This window comes from Oryzias latipes, chromosome 3 (genome assembly GCF_002234675.1).
Source record: "Oryzias latipes chromosome 3, ASM223467v1".
In the NCBI taxonomy this organism is placed as follows: Eukaryota; Metazoa; Chordata; class Actinopteri; order Beloniformes; family Adrianichthyidae; genus Oryzias; species Oryzias latipes.
Window position 1 is genome coordinate 23,108,891 of NC_019861.2, and position 17,865 is coordinate 23,126,755.

Sequence of the window (17,865 nt, forward strand, 5' to 3'; positions counted from 1 at the left end):
AGACGCTTTACAACACATGAGCAGAAACAGTTAATAAGAACAGAGCTAATGCAATAAAAATAATTACAAAAACATAGAAAACAGATTAAAGATTAAAAGCTATTTTAAAAAGATGAGTTTTAAGTGATTTTTTAAAAATTGGGAGGTCAGCGCAGTCTCTGAGAGGTAGGGGCAGAGTGTTCCATAGGGTTGGAGCAGCAATGGAGAAGGCTCTGTCTCCCCAATTATGATGCTTGGTCCGACAGGGGAGGGACAGAAGGTTAGCATGGGACGAGCGCAGAGAGCGGGAAGGGGCGAGACGCTGGAGGAGATCGGTGAGGTAGGGTGGGGCCAGGTTATGAAGGGCTTTGAAAGTGCTGAGGAGAACTTTGAATTTGATACGCTGAGCGATGGGGAGCCAGTGAAGGTTCTGAAGGACAAGGGTGATGTGTTCACGAGGGTGTGTGAGCAGACGGGCAGCAGAGTTCTCAATGTATTGCATCTTATTTATTATTCTGGAGGGTGTACCATGGAGTATGCTATCGCAATAATCTAACCGGGAGGTAATAAAAGCATGAATGAGGGTTTCAGCAGCAGCAAAGGAAAGGGATGAATGGAGGCGGGCAATGTTTTTCAGGTGGAAACAGGCATACCGAGTGATTTGGTTAAAGTGTTGTTCAAGTGATAGATTAGTGTCAAAGAGAAACCCAAGGTTATGGATGACTGGTGACGAAGAAAGCGTGGCGTTATTGAAATTTAACTGAAAATTTGGTATGGATTTTGTGATGGTTTTGGGGCCAATTATAATTGTGTCTGTCTTATCACAGTTGAGTTTGAGAAAATTGTGCTCAAGCCATGTTTTGATGTCTGTTAGACAGCGGGTGAGTGTGAAGTAAGTGGTGGAGCTGATGGATTTGGTGGAGATGTATATTTGTATGTCATCAGCATAACAGTGAAAATTTAAACCATGATGTCGGATGATGTCACCAAGGGGAATGAGGTAAAGGATGAACAGGAGTGGTCCAATCACAGAACCTTGGGGAACACCTTGCAGCAGAGGAGCTGTGGAGGATGAGCAATTGTTTCCCTTGATAAACTGTTGACGGTTGGTGAGGTAGGACTGAAACCAGGATAGAGCAGAGCCTGAGTAACTTACATTAAGTTTCTAACCATGCCAACTTACATTAAGTTACTCAGGCCCTGTCTCATTATGTCTAACAAAAGATGAATAAGCCAAAAGCATACGCTTATTTTTTCCGTGTTCCTGGTTGTGAAGGTTTTAAAAAAATTAATGGTATTTTGAATTATCCAATCCCTGGTACTGGTCCAATTGTGGGCAATTTGGTACAGTTTCCTTCTAGTTGGAACTACTTATGGCCTTTTTCCTACCTTTCTTTTTCCTTTAAAGTGTGTACTATTAGAGTGGAGGTGGAACTACAAAGGTTTCGCAGCAAAGTAATGTGCTTTCAGTGAGTCGCCATCATCTTCAAGTGCCTTGATACAATGACAGAATAAAAGCAAGCCAAGTTTATTTGTATAGCACCATACTCAAAGTAATTCAATGTGATTCACAAAACAGGAAAATGCATTAAAATCACAATACATAACAGTGATAAGATTAAAAACATACATAATCATAATACAATTTACTTTAAAAGAAAGGAAAATGAAAAGAGGTGTCGATGAGGACGCTGCAGTTATGTACACGGCTAAACAGGAATGTTTTGAGGAACCTTAACACAGAAGAGGCCTATTTTACAACCTCAGGAAGACAGATTGAAACGCTGATTCCCCTTGTTTAGTCCTGACTCTGGGCATCTGCAGGAGGCGGGTCCCTGAGGTTCATATGGCGCACGCCTGTACTTTGGTGCAAGGCCAAGGAGAGACTTTTAAAACAGCAGAGCTGCTTTAAAGTCTATTCTTTGAGCTACAGGAAGCCAGTGCAGAGACCTGTGCACAGGACTGATGTGATAGTACTTCCTGGTTCTAGTCAGGACTCGAGCAGCAGCGTTCTGGACGTACTGAAGCTGTATAGTATATGGAAATTGCAGTAACAACATTTTAGAGGGTCAAGCCAAAAACCAACAACTTTTGTAACAGAACAGTTGCACAGGCGTCCTTTAACTTCTGGGCTTCATAGGCAGCTTGCAGGGCCACACTTTTCAGGAAAGGTAGAGGAGGCTGAGGTCCCTCCTGCGACTTTACCACGCTTTGATCCTTTGTCCCCCGAATTGGGGAGTTCTAGCAGGGGATGCTAAGCTTAAGCTTCGCCTCACGCGGCTACGTCTGGAGACAGAGGAGAGGGAGAGAGAAAGAGAGCGACGGGCAGAGTATGAGCTCCGCCTGCAGGTTTGCAGGATGGAGATTGAGGCGGACAAGGAAGTCCGGCTGAAGCAGCTGGAGGTTGAGGCTTTGCAACACTCTGCAGCACAGTCTTCGATGGCAGACACTGCTACTGCTTTAGCGGTTTCTGACGGGAAAAGGGGGTTTGATGTATGCAGAAACATAGCGATGGTGCCTACGTTTCGTGAGTCTGAGGTGGATTCCTACTTTAAAGCTTTTGAACGTGTGGCAATAGCTCTTGACTGGCCAGAGGACATGTGGTCCATATTGCTTCAATGTAAGCTGGTGGGAAAAGCTCAGGAAGTTGTATCCTCTCTTTCTGTTGCTGACAGCTTACAATACACAGTGCTGAAAGAGTCTATATTGCGTGCCTATGAACTTGTACCAGAAGCATACAGGCAGAAATTCAGGAATCACAAGAAACCTAGTGGTCACACATTTGTTGAGTTTGCAAGAGAAAAAAGTGTTCTCTTTGACAAGTGGTGTTCGGCCAGTGAAGTTCAAAACAATTTTGAGTCTCTCCGTCAGCTTGTTCTTCTTGAGGACTTTAAGGGTTCATTACCAGAGAAAGTCGTTGTGTTCCTCAATGAACAAAAAGTTACATCATTGTCAAAGGCAGCAGTGATGGCTGACGAGTTTGTTTTAACCCATAAGACTGTGTTCTGGTCTCATTCTGAAGGGTTAGCAGGACCCCGCCCTCTGAGAGTGGAGCCTAGATCGTTTCCTCAGGATAAGCCCAGAGAACTATCAACTTCCCCTCGTGGTAGTCGTGAATTGTTCTACTGCCATAAAAGGGGCCATGTTGTTGTAGATTGTCCTGGTCTGAAACGCAAATTGTCATCCACATCACCTCAACCTAAAGGCATGGGTCTGCTCAAAAGTTTGCCAGGTATGGACAAGCCTCAAACTTTAGACCCATGTTTCAAACCTTTTGTGTCTCAGGGTTTCATTTCAGAAACAGGCCATCCAGACAACCAACAGCCGGTGACTATGCTGAGAGACATGGGCGGCTCACAATCTGTCATACGGGAAGGAATATTGCCATTAACTGAGGGCTCTTCATGTAAGTCTAATGCAATAGTCCAAGGGATTGGCATGAAATACCTTTCAGCTCCTTTGCATCTTCTTCACGTGCGTTCTTCTCTTGTTGAGGGCTTCTTTAAAGTAGCAGTTCTCCCTGCTCTGCCCATTTCAGGTGTGGATTTCATTCTCGGAAACGACATAGCGGGTGGAAAGGTTGTACCAGCTCCTGAGGTGACAGAAAACCCTGTTGTGGACTTAGGTGTTGAGAATCCACAGCCAGGTTTTGAACGTTTCCCTCATTGTGTTGTCACCAGGGCTCAAACACAGAAGTACGGTCTTGATTTGTCTGATTCCTTTCTTGCTGGAGAATGTGTTTCGGTGAAGGGCAGATCTAGCAGATTGCCTAAGGTTTCACCTAAGTCTTTAACATCGTGTCCTACAACAGTTGAATTACCAGCTACACGAGAAGAATTCATCGCAGCACAGAAGGAAGACACATCCATTAAGAAATGTCATGCGCTTGTTCTTTCTCTTACAGAGGCTGAGAAAATGAAAACTGCATATTTTTACAATGATGGCTTACTAATGCGCCAATGGACAAGCGGAAACCCTAGTGAGGACTGGGCAGTGACTAATCAGGTGGTTGTGCCTACAGTCTTTCGTCCTCAGGTGTTGATGCTGGCTCATGATCACCCGTGGTCGGGACACCTGGGGGTTACAAAAACCTATGATCGTGTCCTTAAACATTTCTTTTGGCCTGGACTCAAGTCGGATGTCATTCATTACTGTCGCACTTGTCACATATGTCAGTTAGCAGGAAAACCAAACCAAGTAGTTCCTCCTGCCCCCCTCGTTCCTATTCCTGTGCATGAGGAACCATTCGAGAGGGTCATTGTCGATTGTGTGGGACCACTGCCGAAGGCAAAAACCGGAAACCAGTTTATACTCACCATCATGTGTGCATCTACAAGGTTCCCTGAAGCGGTCCCTTTGAGGAGAATAACAGCTAATGTTATTACTAAGGCTTTGGTGAAGTTTTTCTCTGTGTTAATTTCCTGATGATGTTCACCTGGGACTGCAGCTTCATCAGCTGTGACTGGCCGTCTGCTGGTCATGTGGTGCTCCTCTACCAGGAAGCCGGAGCCTATTAAAGCACACCTGGGAGCTGAGCCTGGGAGAGTCTGGTGAACTGTCTCTGGCTGACACTCACTGCGATCCTGACTCTCTTTTGGCTGCATGCTTCTGACTAAGCTGTTTTCCTCAGGTACGTGGTGGGAGGTTGTGATCAGGCAAGTTTGGGGCCCCATACATTTTCACACGCAGGCTGAACTTTGTTAGACACACCAGGTAAGGGGTTGGTGCCATTTCTTGTAATGTTTTGTATGTTTGTATTTAGACTAGTTAGGTAGTCTTTTGTTGATCTTTTGATTTATGGGTTTAGTTGCAGAGTTAGGCCTGGTTTTGTTATCTTGAGTTTATTTATTTGGCACAACCCAAACGTCACTTCCTCCCCCACAGGTAATTGTTTGCAGCAGCCTGAGTCTTTGAATATTATAAACCATATTTATATACATCATCCTTGACTACTTGTCTTATTTCATGGTTGTGCTGTTGCGCCCTCCCCAGGGACGTAACACCTGCAAATGCTTCAATTTGAAGTAGGCTTTGGGTTCCTTCTAGCCTACACAAGTACTACCACATAACAAGTAAATAACAGTGTCAGATCATTCCAGAGCTCTTACTTTTTAGCAATGAAATTGTTTATGAGCTCCCATACCAGAGCAGGGACACCAACACAGGATTTGGTCATTTAATAAAAAAAGAAATGATTCACTCGTTTTACCAAATAATCCACCTTTGTATTAAGGTGTCCTATTTTTATTGAAAACATTATTTCAAATGTGCTTTTAAAAATGTCAAACAAAAATTGCAAGAAACAGCTGCAACTGTCAGGTACAATGGGAAATGTCTTTAATTCTATTACATTTTTTAATATGTCAACAGTTTTTGCAGAAAACTTAATACTGAATGATAAAAAATAAAAAATGAAAAAGGCAGACCAGAATCCCAAAGTTTCTTTTTCATTTCTTGGTTGAAAGTCTATGTCCTTCATTTCACCTTACTTAGCACTTTGCTGCACTCTTTGATGTGTAATGAGATAAATTATAGAGCTTCGTTTAAGGTACTTTTTTCCAGTTTAATTTAATATGTGGAATGAACTGTGACTTCAAGGAGAATCAATAACCCGCCTGTTACAGAGAAGAACCCACTCTTTAAATATCAGAGACTCTACTAACACACACTAGGCCAAAAAGCGTATAATCAAACTTTCACTGCATCTTAGAAAGATTTGTCTTTGAATGTAATCATTCTATGTCAAAAAGAGAAAATCCAGCACAGTCTTGCAAGACAGCAACAATTTGTATTTAAATTATTTTCATTTACATAAAATATTAGTTATTTTATTAATATAAAATGCTATTCTAATCAATAATTGCCATTATAATCCATAAAATCATTCACAATTTGTCACTAGGAGGTCATCTCTCCAAGTTCTCTGCTACAATCCAGGTTGGAAATGCCTGTGATGAGTCACCTCAAAAACACCCAATGGTCACTTCATGATGGTCACTCAGCTCTTCCCCCCTGATTGCTGAGCTTTGTATCTTCAAGGAAGCTCCTTTCAACTGGCTTCATCAATGATTTTAACTGTTAAGAATCAAGTGTGGAGGAGTTGGTCAGTTCACCTATTGCCTTCCAACTTCAATATCATTCACACACTGCTGTAGTTGCTCTCTCAATCCATCAGTCTGGCTCATTTTTCCAGGAGTCTGGAGGTCATGATTAGCGGACAAGAGAACCGTGTCCCCTTCAAAAACCTTAGAGCTGCTACCCCATAACTTCTACAACCAGAACTGGCATATTTTTTGTTAAGCAACTTTGTGGCAAATATTTGTTATTTAGCAATCCGAGATTATGAAAATTTTAGAAAAGCTATGTGGTATTTTTGAAAGATTGATTTTTTTTTTTTCTTAGTTTCAAATTAACTTTTTTGAAAATCCCAATTAAATTTTGCAGTCCAACAAATTTCTTCCAAGTTTGGAACTGCATTGGTTGTGTTGTCAGAATAAGCACAAAAAAATAAAATGTGTTAACGTTAAGAAAGGCTGTCATATTAGGAACAAAATGACTTTTTTGACTAGATATTTTTTTCTTATCATAACAGGTTGTATGGCAAAGCATGCTATCAGAAAGTATGGGCAGTGTGATCTTTTTACAGACAAATATAAAAACTAATTATCCACAGATAACCAACAGTCCCATGATTGTCTCAAATTAAAAGATTTCAGAGTTTTTACAGTAACAGTTTTCTTTTTAAGTACTAATCATTAGCCGATGTTTGTGGTTGCAACTGTCACAGTTCAGCAACAGGAAGGTAATTTTAACCAGTTATATTTACATAAAATCTAAATCATCAACATTGTCTCGATTTAGGATCTTCAATAGCATTTTAAATGGAAGAATTATTTAAAAAATGTATCAAAGCTTGCAATTTTTGGATAGAGACATCCTAAATGCGTTTAACACGTCTGCAAGAGACTTTTCAGTTTTTTTAATTTTTAACAAATGAAATAGAACACAAGACATATTTCCTATAAATTGTGTACAACTTTGCCAGTATTTCAAAGCTCAAAACGGACAGGATGTTAGAAGTGAACAACATCCCATACCGGCTGGGATATCTAAAAACCATACGTCTCAGGAATTATATACATGAGACATGCTGTGACTGTTAATCATATACAGCTTTGTTATGTGGAGAGAAAACGCCAGGTATGCCAAGTTTGCAATGACCTTGACTGGAGTCAGATGAAATTTTTAATCTAAAAACTTCTTTGTGGTTACAAGCCAGCTATTGAGTCCTGCAGACTTCCAATTAAAGCTGGAATCTCAGTACAATTGCTACACCCCGTCATTTTTCAAGGTTACATTTTTTTCTCAGCTTTAATAGACAGATTAAATTTGTCTGGGCAAACAGCGTGGAAAGTTATTTCATCAGCCGATACACATATTCAGAAAATTGATGCGCCATTGAATAATAAAGTAGTGGACCAAATTCTGGACTTCTCTGACTTCACCTTTACTCACAACTTTTGTTCTTTTCCTTTCAATATATCACTTTCTTGGATTTCAGCACATTTAAGTTTGTGGTTTGAGAATGACAGCTTTTGGTGAGTATAAAGATTTTTAATTCTTTACCAAACAGGCTGATACAGTCCAGAGTTTCAAGAGGCTCTTTGAGAATTTCAGAATAATAAAATACTGAAGTAAAAAGGTTTTTCACAGTTCTTCAATGTTAGTTTCCATAAAGACCACCAGAAATAGTCACTAAAACCAAATTCAAATTACTATTATTTAGACCTTAAACCACTGAACCATATTCATTATAAAAGTTAAACAAATTGGAGCAGCTCAAGCTCACACTTTTATCTTTTATTAATGTCAAGTTTTTGTTCTCTGACAAAAAATAAAAAGCTGCACCATAATGCTCGACACAAAACAGGACAAAAGACATATGCAGGTGTTCTCAGATTGAGAAAACAGATTTTATTATTTTTTTATGTAGCAAATTTGTCATCAGAACTCAAATTTATTTTTACATCCTTTTCTCCTGACAATCCAAAGTTAGTTAAAATGTTATTTTCAGGCCAGTTTGCAATATCTGGCTGTGAGCGTGGAGGCATGATAAAATTCTAATGTCCAAGCTGCCTGTTCTGGCAAAATGTGACATTGCCTACTAAGTTACATTTCCTCCAACACAATGCTCATGTAAAAAGAATAATACTTACTTAGACAGTAAATGCAGTGAATGCAGCTTCTAGTAAACTATTTTCTTTGCTTTAAAAAAAAGAAAATAAGATTAAGTTTCAGTACGCAATGTTATTGATACAGACTTTCATGTTGTTGGAGAAGAAAGATTTCATTTAAGCAAAGAAACTCAGAGGAAGGTAATGCAAAAAGAGTTTAAGATGTTAGTCTTACACTATACTTTCTCCTAAAAGACCACAATGCAAGATAGGAGGCATCACCACATCTGTTTTTTTCTTATTATTCTGTCTGACATGAAAAATTAGGCCACCTTGGCATAAAGGTCAGATTACATGGGGTGCTGCAGAGACACCTTGCTGTGAAAATCCCCTGTTGAAAAATAGTCAGAACAACTTTGTAATTTAGACAGTGAGCCTCAGAAACATTGCTGGGCTTTAAATTGTTCAGCATTTGGAACAGCTTCGTTGAAGCACAAAAACATGCTTTTAAGCTGTATACTCATACCAGCAGCAGACTGGGTTATAAATTGTGTGAGCAGCATCATAATTTAAAACTACAACAGAGAAAGGTTTGGATCTATTCCTGAAAATGACTGTTCCTTTCTCTTTTCATTTTCTTAGAAATATCTTTGAATCCAAAGAAAAGCATTTTTCTTCATGAAACCTCAAAAAGAGTTGATAGCTACCGAGTCCTTTGAAAGGCTGAACTAATTTAGGTCAAATTCCAATATTAGGTGGAAAGATGGAATCTAATATTTTCCTTTTTTCTCGACACAAAATTAAAGAGCAATAATGAATAGCAGGGATAAAAGGATGGTGGCATGTTTAAAAAGGAAAGAGCTTGAGTAAAATATATTAACTAAAAGGTCATGGCTATGGACAGGTGCAGAGGAGAGGGCTAATTGCCATAACATTTGATAGGGCTTTTTAATCATTAGACACAAGATGGTTGTGGTAAAAGGACAAATAGCAAGATTTTATTCTACTGCTTCTTTGGAAATTACAAAATGATGGAGATTCTTTTTGCAAGCATTTAAAGGTTTTTAGCGCCAAACCTGGTACAGTGATGCTTTGTGAATAACTTACTCTAAGAGAGCAACAGGGCTGACACAGCACACATGTCAGCCTTACGACTACAGTCATCTCCCAAAACCGTAGTACGCCACTAGCAAATGAAAAGTGTGATTAAATGGGTTTTCATGAAAGCTAAATTTAAATAAAACAGTTTGCAGTACTTCTTTGACCCCAAAACTATTGTCTAAAATAGTTTTTTCTTCTTTAGTTTTGAGTATAAATATACAAAAACTGTGTCCAAGTCTGAAGCGTTAAAGATTTTTAATTGTTGGGCATCAAGGAACAAAAAAAACTTTACAGCTGAATTGGCATACTGCAGCTATCCAGTAGGAAGAACCATACTTTACATTTTACATCAAATTTAGAACTCAGCATGGAATCCCTGTTTATAGTTATTGACAAAAGCTCTGAAATTGAAGTAAAATATTTTAAGAGAATTTTTTTTTTTAAAAAGACTTCCTGAAGAAAAGATTTATAGTTCTCTGTTTGAAAAACGAAAATGAGTTTGAACAAGAGAGTTGAGATGCTCAGAAACTTTACACTGAAAACAGATAAAATGCTTGATTTTTGTTTTGTGTTGTTTATTTTTCATACGTGCTACTGCTTGAACATCAAATATTAAGACTGTGCATAAGCATGTGCTTCTCTGGATGTGTCTGTCAAAGTTTGTAATGATAAAATGTCACTACAGAGAATGCTTGAGGAAAACCGTTCGTATTGCACTTTTAGACAGTAAAAAAAACAAATTCTACAATTTGTGTACTGCCTCGTTGTAATCTTTATTGCAAGTATGTAGTGATGTGACTTGTCTTGGGGTCCTCATTGTCTACATTTGGGAAAAGACCAAATTAATTTTTATTATTCAAGTTCCTTCCACTATTGAAATAAATAGAAAAAGTGTTCAGAAAGTTCTCAGAATTTATAAGCAAAATACATAGAAATAAAAGGTTCTGCAAGTTGAACAAGCATTTTCTCTAAAATATTAATTTGATTATTTTATCATCTTTGTGTCAATACACACATTACTGAGTTTTAGCTGAGATAGTTTGCTCATTAAGGTTTTTGTGAATTGGATTAATTTTGTATGGTGAAATTGACTGTTAGAGGCCAATTGTTTTCACTGATCACAGAAGCACAAACACTGTCCTGATGGAACAAAGGAATCCTAATTTAAATACACTTTTTTACAGAAATTCCAGTGTCTTCATAAATCACTTTCCAAAATTTTACCACCAAGAAATTTGCTCCCAATTTCATTGTTACCTTGAAATTTCCTCAGTAACTTTGGTTTGTGGTCCCAGCCAGCTCCTTCCACACTGGTTACTTTTAAAATCTCATCAAATAATCCTAGAGAAACACATTTTCCACAGATTTGTACATTGATGGGATTCCAGCGTGGTTTTGAAGGATAAAAACACTACAGTAAGAAAGAAACCTTTTTAATGAAGAAATGGTGTTGTGCTAAAGACTAAGATTACCAGTCACCTGGTTTCCTCCTGAAAAAAAAACATGTCTGCAGGTTGAATGGGTTTTTAAAAATTATTTAGACATTGTCAAACTATTGTCTTTTCCCTGATGAAATTTTATAGTGGCAAAAAAAATGTGTTATGCTGCAGTGAGGCTGGTGAAACATGAAGCAAAATCTGAGGCCCAAAGGTCCACAAAGCCAATATTTTGAAACCCGTACCTGACCAGAGTAACATGGTTACAGAGTACTTTCTAAGGAAAAAAAATAAGATGAAAATAAAAATTTATTACCCTCAGTGTCAAAGAAAAATACTGCCAGAATGAATAACTAAAATGTTAGAAAACACATAAAAATCAACATTAAAAATAAAAATATTTTTCAATCCCCTCTGATGCATGAATGTGAAAGAAAATAAAGCACAATATATGTCACTGCAATATTGCACTAATTGAAAATTGACTCAAATGTGAAGCTGATGAGATACAAGTCGATCTACATTTTAACTCTTAACTGTAGTTTGACATTTTTGTACAAGACTTAAAACAATGAGATCGCAGAGATAGTTTCCTGTGAAAGATTGCTTTGTTCATTCTTAGAGACAGGCAGAGATGGTCATTTTTTTCCCCTACAAAAACCTGAGAGCTACTTTTTTCCCCACTTCAAACAGAAGCAGCAGAGGTGGTTTGGGCATTTCATCAAAAACCCTTCCAGAAAACCTTCATGTGGAGGCTTTATAAAGATGTCCCTCAGAAGTAGACCTTTGGGGCAACCTAGATCTTGATTAAGGGATTGCACTCCTTGCTCTTTGTTTTTCAGTTGAAGAAAATAGAAGGGAAGATGGATGAGTGGATTATTTCTGCTAAGGGAGCCTAAAAATGAAGAGATTAAGAGGCGGATGGAGAGATAGATGGATGGGAGAACACTAACACTTGTTTTGTAGCATTTGGATTAAATTCAAATACAATTTTGTTTTTCTGTTGTTTCCATGTCCAGTGTGTGTGTGTGTGTGTGTGTGTGTGTGTGTGTGTGTGTGTGTGTGTGTGTGTGTGTGTGTGTGTGTGTGTGTGTGTGTGTATATATATATATATATATATATATATATATATATATATATATATATATATATATATATATATATATATATATATATATATGCAGAAAATCCTCAAAGGACACTGGGTATTCAACACACCTTGTTCTTTCTTTTTTTTTTTCCTCCTCAGTTCTTCCTCAAAGTTGTGTTACACCTGGCTGTTTGTGATGTGATTTACAGAGAGGTGACAGAGACCACTTAGCAATGAAGCCACACAACCTCTCCTGTTGAAAGAAATGCATGCATTTGATAAGGTTCTCTGGCTTTTATTGCCTCCTTTGCATCTCTTCACTCCCTTACATCTGACACCACAAAGTGATCCAAACTCCACCATGCAAAATGGAGTTAACAAAGTAAGGTGTCCTTCAGTGCAAAGATGAGAAAGTGCTGTCAAAGTACACACTGTAAATATACCTCTGCTGCTTTGAATAGAGAGCACAGCATGGATGTTTTTTGGGGGGGGGAGCAAAAATTATGTAGAAAGAAAGAAAAGTTATGAGTCTGTTTTGATAGAGTGAGAAGCAACAGAGCTTCAAGGTGATGGATAAATTATAACAAAAAAAAAGCAGTTTCAACTTTAAAGTTGCAACTAATTTATTAAATCAACTCAAAGTGTTTAATTGCATATAAAGTCATGAATTAAATTTGTACTGGGATTAATAAAATGCAACGGACAGTTTTTATTTGTTTTTATTTTATTTATTTTCTGTGGTTAAGTGCAATAGTCCAAATGCAATCTTCAATAGTCAAACAACCACTAGATAAATAAGTTCTTGATGTGATGAAAGACAGACAGCATGAATAATGAAGTCAAATCTCAATTAAAGCTTTAATCTGCAACTCAGGATCAATTTCTTTTGGTGCATTTGGATTGCAAACAAAATTAAACAGTTTGCTTCTTATTTTTGATCTTTTTGATTTAACTGTAATATATTATAAGAAAGATTAACAAACAACCAAACCACTGAATCAATTTCTTTTTTTACTCAAAATATGCTATTACAGGACAATCAATCTGCTGAGTGGAAACAAGGCTGAGCAGAGGTGGAAAGGGCTGACAAAAGAGGGCGAGAAAGTAAGAAATCAGCAGAAACGGTTTGAGGAAGAAAGAAAGCTGCTTACAGTAACACCATTAATTTCCCTGTAGACAGGTGCTGTAGATATTAATCCAAATAAAAGAGCTGAGCTTCGCCAGCTTCAGTGTTCCTGCTACAGTCGAACTTTCAACCCAATAGTGCTCTCAAATACAGTCAGAGCAAGTTGTGATTAAACAGCCCAGTTGTAAAAAATGATCCAGCTCGTCACTTGCTGCTAAATAGCTTTCAACCAAGCTGCACATTTCATCTAACAGGATGTGATGAGAGGCTTTTTATCTGTTGATCAGTGCCAAATTTGATTTATAAGAGAGGCTACCTTTTTATTAAAAAAGTCACAAAGTTAGAAATGCATTAAATTGTCAAAATCATAGACATATATATCTTATTGTGTTATGGCACATCAATAGACAGCAAGTCTGAAATAAGTAAATACAAAATGGCCTTACTAAACACACCATTTATCATTTTACCTGCATCAAACATCTCTCGCTGTCTGTGGCATAGAATCAGAAAATTCTGAAAAAACGTATATTTACAGTATATTATATTAGTGACATTTAAAAAAAATAAAAAATAAAGATTACAATCAGATAGAAAGCAATGACATAACATCAAGCTGCAGGCTAAGGTGGACAGACGAGCCAGAGAATGTGATGTTCTACCTTTAAAGCCCTGATGGCTGAATGACAGGTTGAGCTACCAGGTGCTGCCAGTACTTGGGCACATGCCTCAGTTGTCCCTTTTGCTTAAGCTGCTCACTAATGAAATTAAATTAGCTTAAAATCAAGAATTTCAACATTAAATGTTTACTTAAATTAGCACTAATACATTTCAATCTATTGCATCATGAAGACAGTGGACACTTGATGAGACCTGTCTTTAAGAATAAATACAACATGATTTCCTGGATTCTGTTTTTTCTGTCTCTCGTAGTTGAAGTGTAACTGTGATGAGCATTAGCGACAGGTACAACTTGCTAAATCAGTGACTGCCAAATACTTATTTGGCCCTGGGTGTGTGAAGAAGACTAATTCATTATCGATTTAACTCTCAAACCCCTAAGGTCTGATCTTTACTTGGGTGTGGTGGAGCAGGGCTGCTAGGTGCTGGACAAAAATACTCACCTTCCTATAGCATAGTATGTCAAAGGGTGCAGCACTTTTTCCTTACGCTTTCATTCCTCGTAGATTCAGCATACACATCCATTTGGTACATTAACAACCCTAATAAACAAGCAAACCAGAGCACCCGTCATAGCACAGCTTAAATTCAGAGACCATTGGTGAAGAGCTAAATCAATCAGCAGATTAATCACACCTGAGTTTTGGATATTTACCCAAAAATGTGTGAATATTGTTAGGAATTTATGTAAATGTTTTTGAGAATGTGTTACTTTATTTATGGTTACATTTGTGTCTTGTTTGTTGTTTAAATGCTTTTAATGTTAAATTAAGAGCTGCGTATTTATCCGGGTTCACCAGTGAACTCTTCTGAATTTTGAACCAACTTTTGAGAAAACTGACCCTGTGACATTGGGGACTGCCATTGCTTTCATTTGTTTAGTACATCTAACTAAGCACTCAAAATAAGGAAATAAGGAGCCAGACCATACAAATACATACTGAAATATTAGGATATGAAATTGTCTTACTAGGTTTTTTGTTTTTTTTAACGTTAAAGGATTCTGACTAAGCAAACGCCATTGCAGAAATTTGTCATAAAATTCTTTATATACACATTTTTGAAGCATCTTGCTAGTCTCAGCAGTTTGCAATCATACAGCACACTTGAGCTTTTTTTTCTGTTCAAGATAATATCTTCTTTCTTGCTTCTTCTCGTGTCTTTGCTTTGATCATTGGCTGATGGAATCTCTCTGCTAATGTCTGTTTGCAGGTTTGTCTTTTAATGACTTTGAGTGCTTCAGGGATACTGCAGCATAAACATATATAATTAAAGCTGTCAAAATAGAATTATTATTTGAGCAGCCCACCTGAGAAGGAGACATTAGGATGTATGTTTGTGTTCATAGTTACTCCCTGTAGCACCAAATAAAACAAGACACATAGATGTGAGAATGCTGCAGTCAGTGACTTACAAAACCACATTTTTTTAAATTTGTGAAAATCCAAAAGCATCATTGGACAAAGCTCTAAAATTATTACTATTATTCTGAACATTACCATTTTGTCATAGGTTTCTAAAATTGAGAGACTTGCTGATGAACTGGTAAAAAGAACATTTTTTTTCTTTTGCTTGAACAAAGACCCAAAGCAATTATAACTAAATAGGTAAATAGCCATGAAAAGCCATGTTTATCCAATAAGCTAAAGCAAACTTTGAGATTTACAAATTAAGAGAATAAATGCAGAGCACGAATTGTTTAGTAATTTAATTATTTGGTTAAAAGAGGAAGAAAAGGGAAGACTTTTTTTAAATATCTGAAATTTAAATATCTGAACCCCTAAAAATTGTAATATTTAGTGATGAATATGTGATTAAATATAATTATTTTTACTCTAAACTCTAAATTTTGGGCATAATGAAAACAACAAAAAATAAACCTGTCGGATTACCTGCAATCTAATAAACAGATTTTTACATTAAAATATTTACGTTTATATGATTTTAAAGTTTCTATATCAATATTTCAAATCATGTTATTTTGTTTAATAGTGTAGGAATACTTTGTTTGCTGCCCTTCTCACACCTGTGTTGAAGTGTCTTTGGGCAAGACACTGAACCCCATAATGCTCCTGATGGTTAAGGTTGGCGCCATTGTAATGCAATGGCGCCATCAGACACACATCAGTGTTTGAATGTGTGTGTGCACACGTAAATGGGATTGAGACTGTCAAGCGTTTTGGGCCTTAGAGCAAGGTAAAAAAGTGTTATTTATACTATTTTTATTTGTTCAAATGTTATTTTTTTTACTAATCCAGAACAGATTTTTTCCCCACACTTTTTTTATTCATTAATTTCCAACCTATACCAACGTATGGCATGACATACGGTGGGATAAATACTTTATTCTTTTGCTAGAAAATGACGCCTGACCTCAGTTTTTTAACATAATCCAACTCTGAGGGAAAAAAATACATTAAATGGTTTTATGCTGAACCCTAGTGGGAAATATCTGAATTAGAATTTGTTTTACCATTTATATTTGACCGACAGCCACAAAACAGGTCAAATGTTTTTTTTTTCAAAATCAGTCTCAGGCAAGCCTTAAAAAAACACACAAGATATGTCTTTTTTAATTTGTAAAACTGCAAACTAAATCATCAAGATAGATATGTTTCACTGTGTAGAAGAAAAAAACAAAGTTCGGTATTTTATCCTCTCTTTTGTGTTTATACATCTCTTCCTGTGCAGGGTTAAGCATTGTCCTGAGGTTAATCCAGGCAAAACAAAGAGTTTGCTTATTTATATCCTTTATTGTTACTTTAGCTTTAATTCCACATATGTAAAAGGACACTTATAGAATTTACGAAGTGGTTTATCACTGTTGTTTCATCTGTTTAAATTGGCATTTAACTAATTGGAAGAAACACCGATTGAAAAATAATCTCCCCATTTAAATCATCATTAAAATGTTGTCATCACATTACAGCAAAACACCATTATAATGCAAAGACTCGTACCTTTGTATTGCCTTTTATAGAAAGACGCCTACTTCACTACTGATTTTGAAAAACGGTGTTGGAGGCTATCCCAGCCACTTGTGGGCAGGGATAGGCTCCAGCAGCCCCCTGACCCCAAAAGGGACAAAACGGAAAAAGATGAATGAATATTCAGTGTTGGAGGCAGTGCAGACATTCAATCAATAGTTTTTTTTTCCTTCATTCATTCTCAGATATTGCGAAAAGTTGGATAAAATATCTTGTGAAACCAAGAAAAAAAAGACGTATTAGTGATTCAGCAAAATAAAAAGGATTAAAACGTTTTTTTTTTTTGTTTTTTTTTTTTTTCTTACATGGATGGATTATTGTGTTGTGCAATCTGGAAAATGGAACACACTTCAAAAACTTTTTTTTTTTTTCAAGAATGACCAGATGGCAAATGAAATTCCATCCATCCATCCATTCTCTTAACCCTCTATATCCCTTTTGGGGCCACAGGGTTGCCGGAGCCTGCCCACACTGAAATTGTCTTAATTAAAAGTAACACAAACTTGTGCTACGTGCTATAAAATAAGAATTAATTCAACTGAGTAAGCAAATGGAAGCAGAGGTTTGCAGCACTTGTCTGCCCTCTGCTGGACACCACATCCACAGCATTGCATCTTTTCTGAAGAACATGATATTCCTAATTTGGATTTTGACTAAAGAAATCCGGAGATATTAGAGAATGCAAACCACAAATTATTTTTTGCACATTTGGTTGTAAAAACACACTAATAAAATGCTCTTAACTGTGTTTGCTTAAGTGACCTGTTTTGACAAAACCTTGTCTGATGAAAAAATGATATAAAAAAAAAATATATATATATATATATATATATATATATATATATATATATATATATATATATATATATATATATATATATATATATATATATATATATATATATATATATATATATATTGTCATGGTATGTCTTAACTTGATGGACCCAGATGCTGGAACCCGGAAGAAAACCGAGGAGGCGAGAGGTAAGAGAGACGTATTTTATAATTGGTAAGGAATATAGCTTGAAAGTTCGAAATATGGAGGAATGAGCTAGAGTCCTTGGCTTGAAGGTGCGGCGTGGCCGGAGGGTTTCGGCAGGACGTTTCCAGAACAGCAAGGCAGTTGCGGACGGCGGGACGTGGAACCAGGGAAAACTTCGGTGACCAGGTGAGCACCCGTGGATGTGTAATCCTGTAAGTGAGGCGTAGCAAGATTATCGAGAGGCAGATTAACATGGAACATGATACTAGATTTGACCAGACTAAGCACCGTTGAGGAACAACGAAC

The 17,865-nt window shown here is 37.1% G+C and overlaps 1 protein-coding gene across 1 annotated transcript; it reads left to right on the forward strand.

The window, feature by feature from the left end:
• The first annotated feature begins 265 nt into the window (after positions 1 to 265).
• LOC111946783 lies at positions 266 to 4,921 on the forward strand. Its single transcript, XM_023951115.1, has 4 exons — positions 266 to 439; positions 854 to 860; positions 2,219 to 3,385; positions 3,518 to 4,921. The coding sequence occupies exons 1-4, from the start codon at positions 266 to 268 to the stop codon at positions 4,402 to 4,404; spliced, it is 2,235 nt and encodes a 744-aa protein (XP_023806883.1). The 3' UTR covers positions 4,405 to 4,921.
• Positions 4,922 to 17,865: the final 12,944 nt, after the last annotated feature.

What these genes read in the sequence shown, in the direction of transcription:
- LOC111946783 (XM_023951115.1), top strand. Translation starts at nt 266, where the DNA reads ATGGGACGAGCGCAGAGAGCGGGAAGGGGCGAGACGCTGGAGGAGATC. An exon ending in ATTAACTGAGGGCTCTTCAT is followed by an intron (nt 3,386 to 3,517) that starts GTAAGTCTAATG and finishes TGCCCATTTCAG; the next exon opens with GTGTGGATTTCATTCTCGGA.